The following is a 12,149-nucleotide window of genomic DNA, read 5'->3' on the forward strand; positions in this document are numbered from 1 at the left end:
TTTAATCTGCTTACTGTTGCTGCAACTATGAGGTGTCACAGCTAACCTCTTATGCTAAGATATCAGGACAGGATGTTAAGCTTCAGAAGATCTATGATTGCGCAGCTTCTTTAGATGCACACGCAATATGATGGTTGAAAAATCACTACCTAGCTAAGGATATTACTCATTGCAAATGCTTACATTTTATCACCTAAACGAATTTCCAGGGGCCATGACAGGACACTAAACACATCAGTTGCATAGGCATCTACCCTCATAACCATCCTGGGGAAACAGAGACTAAGTATGGCACAGGTTATGATCCACAGTGGTATGGGACCAGTGATCATCTACCTATTACCCTAAGCATGTACCGAAACGTATATACAATGCCAGTATTCACTCTAATGACTAACCTACGGTACTCCTACTGGCATCTATTTAGTTCGTACTATCAGGCACCCAGTTATGTCAGTTACCCCGCTACTGTTTAGCATAGGATGTCTTATCTAGCGTATTTGTTATCAAACTTTACCACTACAAAAAATGTTTTGCTGTTTTATCAACTGTCCTTTAAGAAACCGATAACTCCACGTTATTGCTGCTAAAGGTGGTTCTTCAAGCTATTGAATCATGAGGTGCACCTTTATTACCTTTATTTTTGTTAAATTGTAACATGGTGTGATGTGTCATATGTTGTTGTTCGTTTGAGATTGCATTTACCTATTTTTAAGACATGCTAAGGAACAGATGATTGCTATTATGTCCCCATATGTAAAAACACAGAATTGAAAGAGGGTGTACTTTATTTTCCCATGACTAATGTGTGAATCCATGGACATCAGTTCTCCAATTACTCAGCAAACTGTAGAAAGGACTGTGTATAAATTGTTGCTGGACATGGATAGGATAATGTCAGCAAAGACCAAAATGAGAAGCTTCTGATTGGTGGAGACGCTTCCTGGTGGAAGAGGGGTGTATCTGAAACTGTCATCAACTTGTGGAGCATGAAGATCACAGAATGCATTTGTATTTTATTATTTGAATTTATTTTTATTCTCTATAAAAAAAATTGAAAAATAGGGGCTTATTTTTATTCTATTGTTTTTATTTAAAGGAGAGAAATGGGTAAGACGTATTACGGGGTTTAATGGGAAAAAGAGAACAAAGAAAAAAAAAGAGCTATAGAAAATAAAAAAGTCTGAATAGGAAATACAGGGTGCATGTGGTCACCCTGCTCTGGTTCCACGTAAAATAAAATATAACAAGTAGATAAATGAATAAATAGCGTGTCGAGAAGAGTTATAATAAATTACTACATAGCCACAGATTGCATTGCTCAGACAGTATAGTGAATTTTATTGTATAAAGTTATAGCAGCAACAAGCGGTATAAGGTATGGAGTTGTGACAGAAACATCCCTTTTCTTATTTCTTACTGCCAGGGCCTTTCCCCTGGTTCTGGCCATCTAGAAGAAAAAAACAGATGAGACAGATGCTGGATAAACACTTTTAATAATGTTAGGTTTAAACGAGTACAATTTGGGGTTTAGATAAACTCTTGCTAAAATACAATACAGTGAAATGTACTTCTTTCACATTAGAGTGAACAAAATTATTGAAAATCTGTTTTGAAAGTAAAATTCACTGTTTATACATTATATGTACAGACTGTGGCAAAAACAAAGCATTTTCCACTAATATTTGATAAAACAGTTAAAAATAATGATCCACTGTAGACACCCAGATCACTTCAGCTCAATGAAGTGGTCAGAGTGCCAGGTCCCACAGGTTTAACCCTGCAGCTGTAAACATAGCAGTTTCAGAGAAACTGCTATGTTTACATTGCAGGATTAATCCAGCCTCTAGTGGCTGTCTTCCTGACAGCCGCTAGAGGCGCTTCCCCGACGCTCAATGTGAAAATCGCATAGAGCATGCAGAACGTCTCCACTCGGGAGCTGACATCGGAGGGGGAGGTCCGAGGGAGCCTGGCACTGGATAAAGGTAAGTGGCTGAAGGGGTTTTAACCCCTTCAGCCCAGCGGGAGGCAGGCCCTGAGGTTAGGGGGGACCTAAGGACTCTATAGTGCCAGGAAAATGAGTTTATTTTCCTGAAACTATAGTGATCCTTTAACTTGGACCAGAATAAAAATGTAGTTTTGTACTTCTATTCGCAGTATGTTTTACACTGGTAAAAATACACTGGCACTTACACCACTGGTCATTATTATCATTATTACCATGTGCAAATGGCATTAAAAGATAAACTTAATCATCATACATTCCATTAATATACGTATGTGTTACCTGATTTATTCCCACCGCAGTATCCTACGTCCCCGCACTGTTTCCCAGAGTCACCACCTGACGTAGTGAGAGAGGGAATGATTTCAATGCATGTTAAAGAATATAAAAATGTGAAAGACAGATTGATGACCCTTATGTATTACGAACTCACACACTAGTAACCATATATATCTCTCTCATGAAATATGTCCACATTATTACAATATGATAAAACCAAATATTGAAATATAGATATTGGTGATGAATTATACCTGATTTCTGACCACCACAGGAGCTTTGATCCTGGCCCTGCCCACCGCTGCCACCTGAATGGAAAACAGAGAACAAAAAAATTGTTGATATCCGCTCATTAAAAGAGTGCTCGGTGAGTTTGCTATTTACTAAACAATCCAATTAAATCTCAGTAATTTCAGAGCATTTAGCCATTGCTGTATATCATTTGTTTGTTTTTTACTCCGGTGTACTTGACCCTTTTTGATAAAACTGTCTCACATTCTGTATTTTTGGATTCATATGCTTGTTTTGAAATAGATACAATGTATTATTTTCTATGTTAAACTACAATTAATCGTGCTTTTACCTGATTTTTGACCACCATAGCCTGAATCTTGACACTGCCCATCGTTACCCCCTGAAGAGAGAGATAATATATAGTCACTATAAAACAATATTAATACTAAAAAACAAAACAGAAATGGCAAACTAAAATGCCTGTTGGTCTACCTATGGTTCTAAGTTTTGCCAAATGAACGGACGAAATGATAACCATAAGCTAATGATTCTAAGCATGCTAATCATCATTTAGATCAATGGATCATATCTAGGAAACCTTAGTTGATGCATGTAGCATCATACTAGTTATTAGAGGAGGATTAACCATAACATGAAAAAAGAAGAAATGATGAGAACTCTGAGAACGGACAAAAGCTTAGAGAGACTCGATAGCTTGCCCTGCAGTACATCCCCGAAATGCCAGCAAGTTCCCTCTGCACGAAAGATACAGCAACCCCTAACGATCGTTTCGGCCAAATGAAGGGACGAAATAATATCCACAATCTAATGATTCTGACATTTTCTAAGCATTTGTATCATCATTTAGGGCAGGCCAATAGATCATATTTAATAAACCTTAGTTAATGCATGTGGCATCATACTAGTTATCAGAGCAGGATTAACCATAACATGACCTTAAGTGACAACCTAGCCCACAAGATTTACACTGAGGCCTCACAACCATGAGTTTGCTTGGCTCAATTAACCACCCCTATGTGAAAAATAAATGTGGGTCCCCAAACTGGTGATCTGCCTAGGACTCCTTGGTACCATAATCCTTGTCTGCTTGCTATGAGTGTTGTAAGTCACTCCAGTGTGTTGTAACCTCACAACAGGCCAAGTTGTCCTTTACAATAAAAAGTAAATTCTTGCGTGTTTTAATCTCTGGCTAACTCAGAAACTTGAGAAGAACCTTTAAATATGGTTTTCACTTCAAAGTATGTCTGAATCCATTGAGTACTCTCTTAACTTGACGGTTTATTTCACTATTAGATTACAATTATTATTTTGTAACTTTTTTTCATTATAATTATTCACTTATTTTACCTGATTTCTGGCCACCACAGGAGCTTTGATCTTGGCACTGTCCTCCTTTGCCTCCTTTAAGTAAAGAGAGACAAAAATTATATATATATTTATTTTTACATTTTGGTATATTTGTATAAGCATGTTTTTGTTAATACTGAAATCCATGTATCCATTTACCTGATTCTCGTCCACCATATGAGCTTTGATCTTGACACTGCTGTCCACCAGCACCACCTGAATCAAGGAAAACATACATCTGTTTTAGTGGGAGTGTTTCGGATGTATCACATCACAAACTTTAATTTGCTGATTATATTCATTTATATGTTTCTGATGTCGCACATACAAAGAGGTTACCAGCAGGCAGTGCACAAGTTTTAAAGGTAATTATATAAAAACTATTTCCATAAAATGCCTATTAAACTCATGTTATTTAAATCACAGTTTAAAAGAAAAAACAGTCAATAGTCAAATTATTCACATCAATGTTTAATATTTGTAACTTGTTCAGGTACCTGATTTTGGACCTCCAGTGGAACTCTGATCCTGGCATTGCTGTCCACCACTACCTACTGAAGCAAAGAAAACGAGACTAAATATTAAGCCAAATAATGAATCTCCTTCTGATTGATATAGAAAGCATAAAATGCAATGTGAAAACAATAACTGATTTTATATATTTCTTCTGCCATATCTGCAGCAATGGAGTTTGCTAATTTTCTGTTAAATCAATAAATTAATTATATATAAACAAATGACATATCATCCTTTCTACTGTCTACATATTATAATGTTTATCTGATAAGGACTTATCAAAACCTAGGATTGAAAACTGGTTGCATTGATTGTAAACTGTAGCTCTATGTATTATATATACAAGGATTTCCAAAATGCATATACTTACAGCCATGGTGTCCTTGCTGGCCTTGTTCCCCATGATGACCATGTTGGCCTCCATGATGACCATGGTGGCCTCCATGAGGACCATGTTGGCCTTGCTGGCTGTCTTGTCCCTGTTGACCACTTTTAGAATCTGACATGATGTTCTCTTTAGTTTGATTAAGTCTACTTCGTAAATAAAATACACTGGAGAGATGTTCCGTCTGACTGCTCTAGATGAAAGTGTTTTATTTTATTTTATATACTCATGGTTGCATAATGATGATGTTCCATTGGCTACAATAGGTTAATCTCTCCATATTTAATGGCAATCTAAGTGTATATAATTTAGTAAAATAACTTTGGTTTGATATTAATTGAAATTGGAAGACTCTACATTTAACACCGGGTGTGTCCCTTGAAGCTATACTTATGCATCATAAAAACCATAGTTTATATGACTCGTCAATAAATAGTGCTCCCGATTTACCTTATCCCTTTTATGGCCTATTTTAATAAGAATAATTTAGATCTCGAATATCGAACTTATCTACAACCAGAAGAACTCCATGGGATTTTACAATAACTTGTAACAAGCTTTATATTCAATGTTTATTTATTTATTATTAGAAAAGCTTAATAAAAGAGATTTTTATTAACTATAGCATAAAATAATTATACAATAAGTGACAAAATAGTACAATAAAATTTAAAAATGTGAATTTTATTTTTAAAATGTACAGATTGATGATCATAATCAGAGCTCCTTGAAGGCCAATATCCTTGCTGAAAACAAATGTTGCATATAACATTTAAATAACAGTCCATGCTTGTCTATAAGGTATATCTGAATTTGACAAATCAATGCAAACACATGCAATTATGTCTATTATGTCTAAGTATGTCTATTGCCTGTTTAGATGCATTATGTGCGTTTGTATGTGGTCTTAGTATGTATGAATTCTAGGTTACTTTTGAGTGTGCAAAGTTTATGTTTGAATGTGTTATAGTTTAATGTTGTGCAATCTTTAATGGCAGGGGTGAATTTATGTGCAGTGTTACTGTGTGGGAATTTGCAAAGGTAAAATAGTATTTGTGTGTATGATCAATATATGTAAATTAAGTGGCTATTTGTTAGTAGTGTCAGTGAATGTGAATGTGGTTTTCTGCTAATCAGCAGCACAGGTGTGTGAATGGAAGGGGGGAAGTTTTATGGAGGATCTGTCTCACTGTGTGTCAGTTTTTGACCCTTAAGACTTGCAGAGTCTGCTATTTCATTTATCTATTATTTCCATCACTTGTATTCCTGCTCACATAGACCATCCAGCTGGTGCTTCTGCCACTTACCCCAATAACTGGGTTTCTGGGTCACATCCCAACAACTTGCTTCTACTACATAACTCCAACACGTGCTTCTGTTATAATCAAATGTCATAATTGAAAAAATATTGCCAGTGGTAACAGAACAAAAATACTGTAATTGTTTCCCTAGGGCAGTGATGGCTAACCTTGGCTCTATAAATTGTTTCTTGACTACATTTCCCATGATGCTCAGCTAGTTTTTATACTCTAAAAGCTAGCTGAGCATCATGAGAAATATAGTTCAGAAACCATTTATGGTGTCGAGGTTAGCCATCACTGCCCTGGGGGAAAGGATTAACTTGCAAATTTCAACTATAGATAGTAAACATGCATTACTCAAGTTTGAAGTTCTATAGCTGGGCACATGTAGAGTGTACAGATAACAAAAAACAGTATAGAAGTGGCGCTCAAGGATCAAGTGGGTGGATGGTGCAGCCAAAACCAAGTATATCACCACTATATATACTTAAAGAAACATGTACAACCAAAAAGAGGTAAAAGCGCACACACACCAGACGGGAGTGATTACCTTAAATCGGACAAATAGGTATCTCCTCCTTTATACACAATAATTAGATTCTCTATTGGAAAATCCCTATACAAAAAATATAAACACAGAGAAGGACATAGTGCAACCTGTATATTATATATAAAACAAAGGGAAATTCTGAGATGAAATCACTCACACTTTTATGAGCCGTTTGAAAGTAGGCTCAGGACTTATGTAGCTTTCATGTCACTTAAATGGGACATGTGCATTTCCATGAATCCTCAGGCCAGTTCCCCTTAGGTCTCAATGATCATCAAGTTTGGAGTCAGGAGTCAGGAGCCAGGAGCCAGGAGCCAGGAGTATCAGGATAAGTAATTTATTTTAACAAATAGTTAAAAGATAAATGATAAAAAGCAATATTGCAACACACAACGCGTTTCAACCAACTGTTTGTGGTCTTCCTCAGGTGCTCTTCCAAATCACAATGGATGTATCACAGTTTATATAGGGGGTAGTATTACATACTTAATTGCTAAATTAACAACACTTGTATAGGTAATTAGTCATATATGGTCCGAACCGGATGTGGTCTGCCACCTCCAATATGGCTACACATCCGGTTCGGAAGGACACACAAATAAAATGCAATAATACATAAATAGCAATAAAGCACAGTATTAATGGTATATATCCATCTCCCATCATAATCAGCATCCATGATATAATAAAATCGTGTGTGACTATGAAAAAGGGAGGTGTTTTGAGTCCTATCGGTATTCCGTTGCATCACTTCCGGTCACGTGTCCAAAAATGGAGTCCGTCCGTCGCGTCACTTCCGGTGACGTGTATAGCAGCAGAAACCGTCCGTGTCACTTCCGGTTTCGTAATTAGATGGCGAAAGGAACTCTCTTCCCTCTTCTAGGGGTGTAGTAGTGTCCGTTCTTAAATTGAGGGCAAGGTAGCCATCTTAAGAGTGGGCAAACAGTCCTCATGTCAATATATTCATTTCAAATGGCAAATATTGCATACAAGAAAAAAACAGAATAAAAGACACATATTAATTACATAATCCAACATAGATTAAAATGAATGTATCACTAATGTAGCTCACTCATATAAATAATAGGGGAACTACAATATTAAGAGAAACATAAACTAAAAATGGTTAATGGACCCAATACAGAGTCATTATGCAAGGATAACTTAAATCCCATATGTATAAAAACAGCTGTCCAGCAATTTCTTGATCCCCAACCAGACAAAAACAGAATTTTTTTTGTCTGGTTGGGGATCAAGAAATTGCTGGACAGCTGTTTTTATACATATGGGATTTAAGTTATCCTTGCATAATGACTCTGTATTGGGTCCATTAACCATTTTTAGTTTATGTTTCTCTTAATATTGTAGTTCCCCTATTATTTATATGAGTGAGCTACATTAGTGATGCATTCATTTTAATCTATGTTGGATTATGTAATTAATATGTGTCTTTTATTCTGTTTTTTTCGTGTATGCAATATTTGCCATTTGAAATGAATATATTGACATGAGGACTGTTTGCCCACTCTTAAGATGGCTACCTTGCCCTCAATTTAAGAACGGACACTACTACACCCCTAGAAGAGGGAAGAGAGTTCCTTTCGCCATCTAATTACGAAACCGGAAGTGACACGGACGGTTTCTGCTGCTATACACGTCACCGGAAGTGACGCGACGGACGGACTCCATTTTTGGACACGTGACCGGAAGTGATGCAACGGAATACCGATAGGACTCAAAACACCTCCCTTTTTCATAGTCACACACGATTTTATTATATCATGGATGCTGATTATGATGGGAGATGGATATATACCATTAATACTGTGCTTTATTGCTATTTATGTATTATTGCATTTTATTTGTGTGTCCTTCCGAACCGGATGTGTAGCCATATTGGAGGTGGCAGACCACATCCGGTCCGGACCATATATGACTAATTACCTATACAAGTGTTGTTAATTTAGCAATTAAGTATGTAATACTACCCCCTATATAAACTGTGATACATCCATTGTGATTTGGAAGAGCACCTGAGGAAGACCACAAACAGTTGGTTGAAACGCGTTGTGTGTTGCAATATTGCTTTTTATCATTTATCTTTTAACTTTGTTAAAATAAATTACTTATCCTGATACTCCTGGCTCCTGGCTCCTGGCTCCTGACTCCTGACTCCAAACTTGATGATCATTGAGACCTAAGGGGAACTGGCCTGAGGATTCAAGGAAATGCACATGTCCCATTTAAGTGACATGAAAGCTACATAAGTCCTGAGCCTACTTTCAAACGGCTCATAAAAGTGTGAGTGATTTCATCTCAGAATTTCCCTTTGTTTTATATATAATATACAGGTTGCACTATGTCCTTCTCTGTGTTTATATTTTTTGTATAGGGATTTTCCAATAGAGAATCTAATTATTGTGTATAAAGGAGGAGATACCTATTTGTCCGATTTAAGGTAATCACTCCCGTCTGGTGTGTGTGTGCGCTTTTACCTCTTTTTGGTTGTACATGTAGAGTGTAAGCTATTGGTGAAATAGCTAATTGTCTTCTCAGGTAACTCCATAATTCCTTCATTCAAGAGAAAGGGTTTGATTGACTACGGCTTGTATCAATTGGTGCATTTAAACTCTTTGTGATATTTTTTTTCTTATCTATGCTGTTCTTTATCATTGTCATATTCAAAAAGAAACTAAAACTCTCTAATGCTTTTTTTTTTTTTTTCAAACTGAAATCAATGCCGAAATTTGGTGGATTTCCTTCTTATACGCATGCTGTTTATTATAAATGTCTCCGCTGATCCATGGGGTAGGTGAAATCAGATCATAATAGAAAATATTTTTCTTTGCACATGGGGCACACAAGCAAATAGATATGGCCACCTGAATGCATGTGGGTTCTAGCTTGCTCATTAGCAGGACTGTACAACAGATAGGAGGTCATCCATTGAGACTGGAAGAAAGGCATTTTCACAAACAGCAGAGGAAAAAAGTGCAGTAAGGACAATAAAGACGTGGACTCCTCTTCCTAAAGAGGTTGTCTTATCAAATTCTGTATATATATATTTTTTTTAAATGAAATATTCTAGACCAGGGGTAGGCAACCTTTGGCACTCCAGATGTTGTGGACTACATACCACATAATGCTCTTACACCCATAATGCTTGCAAAGCATCATTGGAGGTGTAGTCCAAAACATCTGCAGTGCCGAAGGTTGCCTATGCCTGTTCTAGACTATGATTAACATGAATGTTGGTTGTCAATATGAGGTCAAGAAATATATATTTTTCCCTTTTTGAGGCAAAATTGGTCATGGCTGTAAATTGTTTTGTGTTTTAATGTGTTTTTCTTTCTTTAAGATCAAAAGGACAAAATATGTGTTTTAAAGGTTGAACTCAATAGCATTGAGTCTTTTTCAACCTATATTACTATGTAAGTATTGTTCAATCATAATGTTTACATTTCCTCAGAAAGTTTATTACATGCACCATTTTTCTCTAACATCAGTAGCTTTTAATAAATAGTCCGGGCCCTGTTTATTGTTGGTTTCTAGGTGCCTCTGCAAGCATAACAGCAAAACAAGGTTGTTAAGACATGATTGTTAATTTGTGCAAAGATCTTAATTGCAGAGCCCCACTGGGACCCAAAGGACAGGATGGCCCTGGCTACAATAACTAACCTTATCCAGGACAATAAATCTTTGAATGCATTTCTAAACATACACTTATAGCCAAATTATCTGGCTTATTACCGTATATACTCGAGTATAAGACGAGTTTTTCAGCACATTTTTTGTGCTGAAAAACCCCCACTCGTCTTATACTCGAGTTATTGTCTGTATTATGGCAATTTACATTGCCATAATACAGACAAGGACCGGGGGCTGGCAGGAAGCTGTAACTTACCTTCACAGCAGCTCCTGTCAGCTCCCTTCTCTCTTCTCCGGTGCGTGCAGCTCCCAGGTCAGCTCCCTCTGCAACTCTCGCGAGAGCCGCGGGGTCAGAGCGTTGCCACGGGTTACCATGGCAACGCTCCGCGCGGCCGCGAGAGTTGCAGAAGGAGCTGACCTGGGAGCTGCACGCACCGGAGAAGAGAGAAGGGAGCTGACAGGAGCTGCTGTGAAGGTAAGTTACAGCTTCCTGCCAGCCCCCTCCTACAGCCCATCCACTGGACCACCAGGGAGTGAGAGCCCCCCTCCCTGGCCAGCTAACAAGAAGGGAGGGGGGACGAAAAAATAAAAAAATATTAATAAAAAATAATAATAATAAAATAAGACTTTATTATAATAAAATAAGACTTATTGGGAAATGTTTGGGTGTTTTTTTTTTTTCTCCCTAGCCTGAGCAAATAGTTCTCCCCAGGCCTGAGCAAATCACCTTTGCTTCTATATCCTTAGTCTCCCCTCATAGCATCACACTCCGGTATGCAGGTATACACAAACAACCACACAAGTTATTGTCCAGTTGTTTTATTTGATTTTTAGCGCAATATTGCCAGGCACAAAGTTTGTCTAGATTTATGTTTACACCGCAATGTCTTTGTTCCATTTGTTTATAGTAATTACTGTTTTTTTTGAGAGATGGATAACTTGGATTTTATTTTTTTCCCCCTCTGACCCTGTTAGTGATTTTTAATTTTAACCCTTCGAGTGCTGGGTGTAAGTTGGGCACATCTGTGGCACTCAAGTGTTAACTCTAGTTCCCCCTAACCTTAAGATTAGACTGTTGCTTATGCATGATGTACATTATCGTCTCATGACTGGAGTTTTCCTTTGTTTTATAGTACCTGTATTCCTTGTACTTTTCAAAAGCTATTTTGTAAAGAGATGTATTTCTCCATTGAAAATAAACAATAAACTGAACAATCAAAATAATAATAATTTAATAATAATAAAAAAATGCCCACCCCGCCACCAATGCTCTGCATCACACACACACTGTACTGCATTCATTATATACACACTGCATTCATACACACACTGCATTCATTATACACACACACTGTAAATACATATTCAATTAATATAATTTTTTTAGGATCTAATTTAATTTAGAAATTTACCAGTAGCTGCTGCATTTCCCACCCTAGTCTTATACTCGAGTCAATACGTTTTCCCAGTTTTTTGGGGTAAAATTAGGGGCCTCGGCTTATATTCGGGTCGGCTTATACTCGAGTATATACGGTAATTACACTATCCCTGTTATATATTTATCTAATATTGGGTTTCAATCTGAGAACTCCCGCTTTACAAGAGTCTAGCAATATATATATTATTGGAACTCAGCAACCTAATATCAAATAATCTACAGCAGGAGTTCCAAAGCCAGTCCTCAAGTATCTCCTACCAGGCCAGGATTTATAGATTAACCTGTTGTGTTTAAAGTGTGTTTTATTTATTTCTAAAAGCACCTTAGACACAACTAGGTAATCCCTAAATCCTGGACTGTTAGGTGGTACTCTAGCACTGGGTTGGGAACAACTGATCTACAGTTTTGGTTATAATGAAATCAGT

The 12,149-nt window shown here is 37.0% G+C and overlaps 1 protein-coding gene across 2 annotated transcripts; it reads right to left on the reverse strand.

Moving 5' to 3' along the window:
• Window positions 1-1,326: 1,326 nt before the first annotated feature.
• LOC134575442 (loricrin-like) lies at window positions 1,327-4,964 on the reverse strand. 2 transcript variants are annotated; one of them, XM_063434735.1, is made up of 8 exons: window positions 4,773-4,964; window positions 4,384-4,440; window positions 4,046-4,102; window positions 3,887-3,940; window positions 2,868-2,918; window positions 2,539-2,592; window positions 2,288-2,344; window positions 1,327-1,450 (listed from the first exon to the last, which is right to left on the reverse strand). In XM_063434735.1, the coding sequence occupies exons 1-8, from the start codon at window positions 4,906-4,908 to the stop codon at window positions 1,410-1,412; spliced, it is 507 nt and encodes a 168-aa protein (XP_063290805.1). In that variant the 5' UTR covers window positions 4,909-4,964; the 3' UTR covers window positions 1,327-1,409. The 2 variants fall into 2 exon arrangements, with proteins under 2 accessions (XP_063290805.1, XP_063290806.1); XM_063434736.1 differs by lacking the exon at window positions 2,868-2,918.
• Window positions 4,965-12,149: the final 7,185 nt, after the last annotated feature.

This window comes from Pelobates fuscus, chromosome 10, assembly GCF_036172605.1.
Source record: "Pelobates fuscus isolate aPelFus1 chromosome 10, aPelFus1.pri, whole genome shotgun sequence".
Classification (NCBI taxonomy): domain Eukaryota; kingdom Metazoa; phylum Chordata; class Amphibia; order Anura; family Pelobatidae; genus Pelobates; species Pelobates fuscus.

Bases quoted from the DNA above. Each gene is read 5' to 3' on its own strand.
- LOC134575442 (XM_063434735.1), bottom strand. From the start codon at position 4,908: ATGTCAGATTCTAAAAGTGGTCAACAGGGACAAGACAGCCAGCAAGGC. The intron at 3,941-4,045 runs GTAAATGGATAC...CTTTACTTAAAG, and splicing joins ATATGGTGGACGAGAATCAG to GAGGCAAAGGAGGACAGTGC. The intron at 2,345-2,538 runs GTATAATTCATC...TCACTACGTCAG, and splicing joins CTGTGGTGGTCAGAAATCAG to GTGGTGACTCTGGGAAACAG.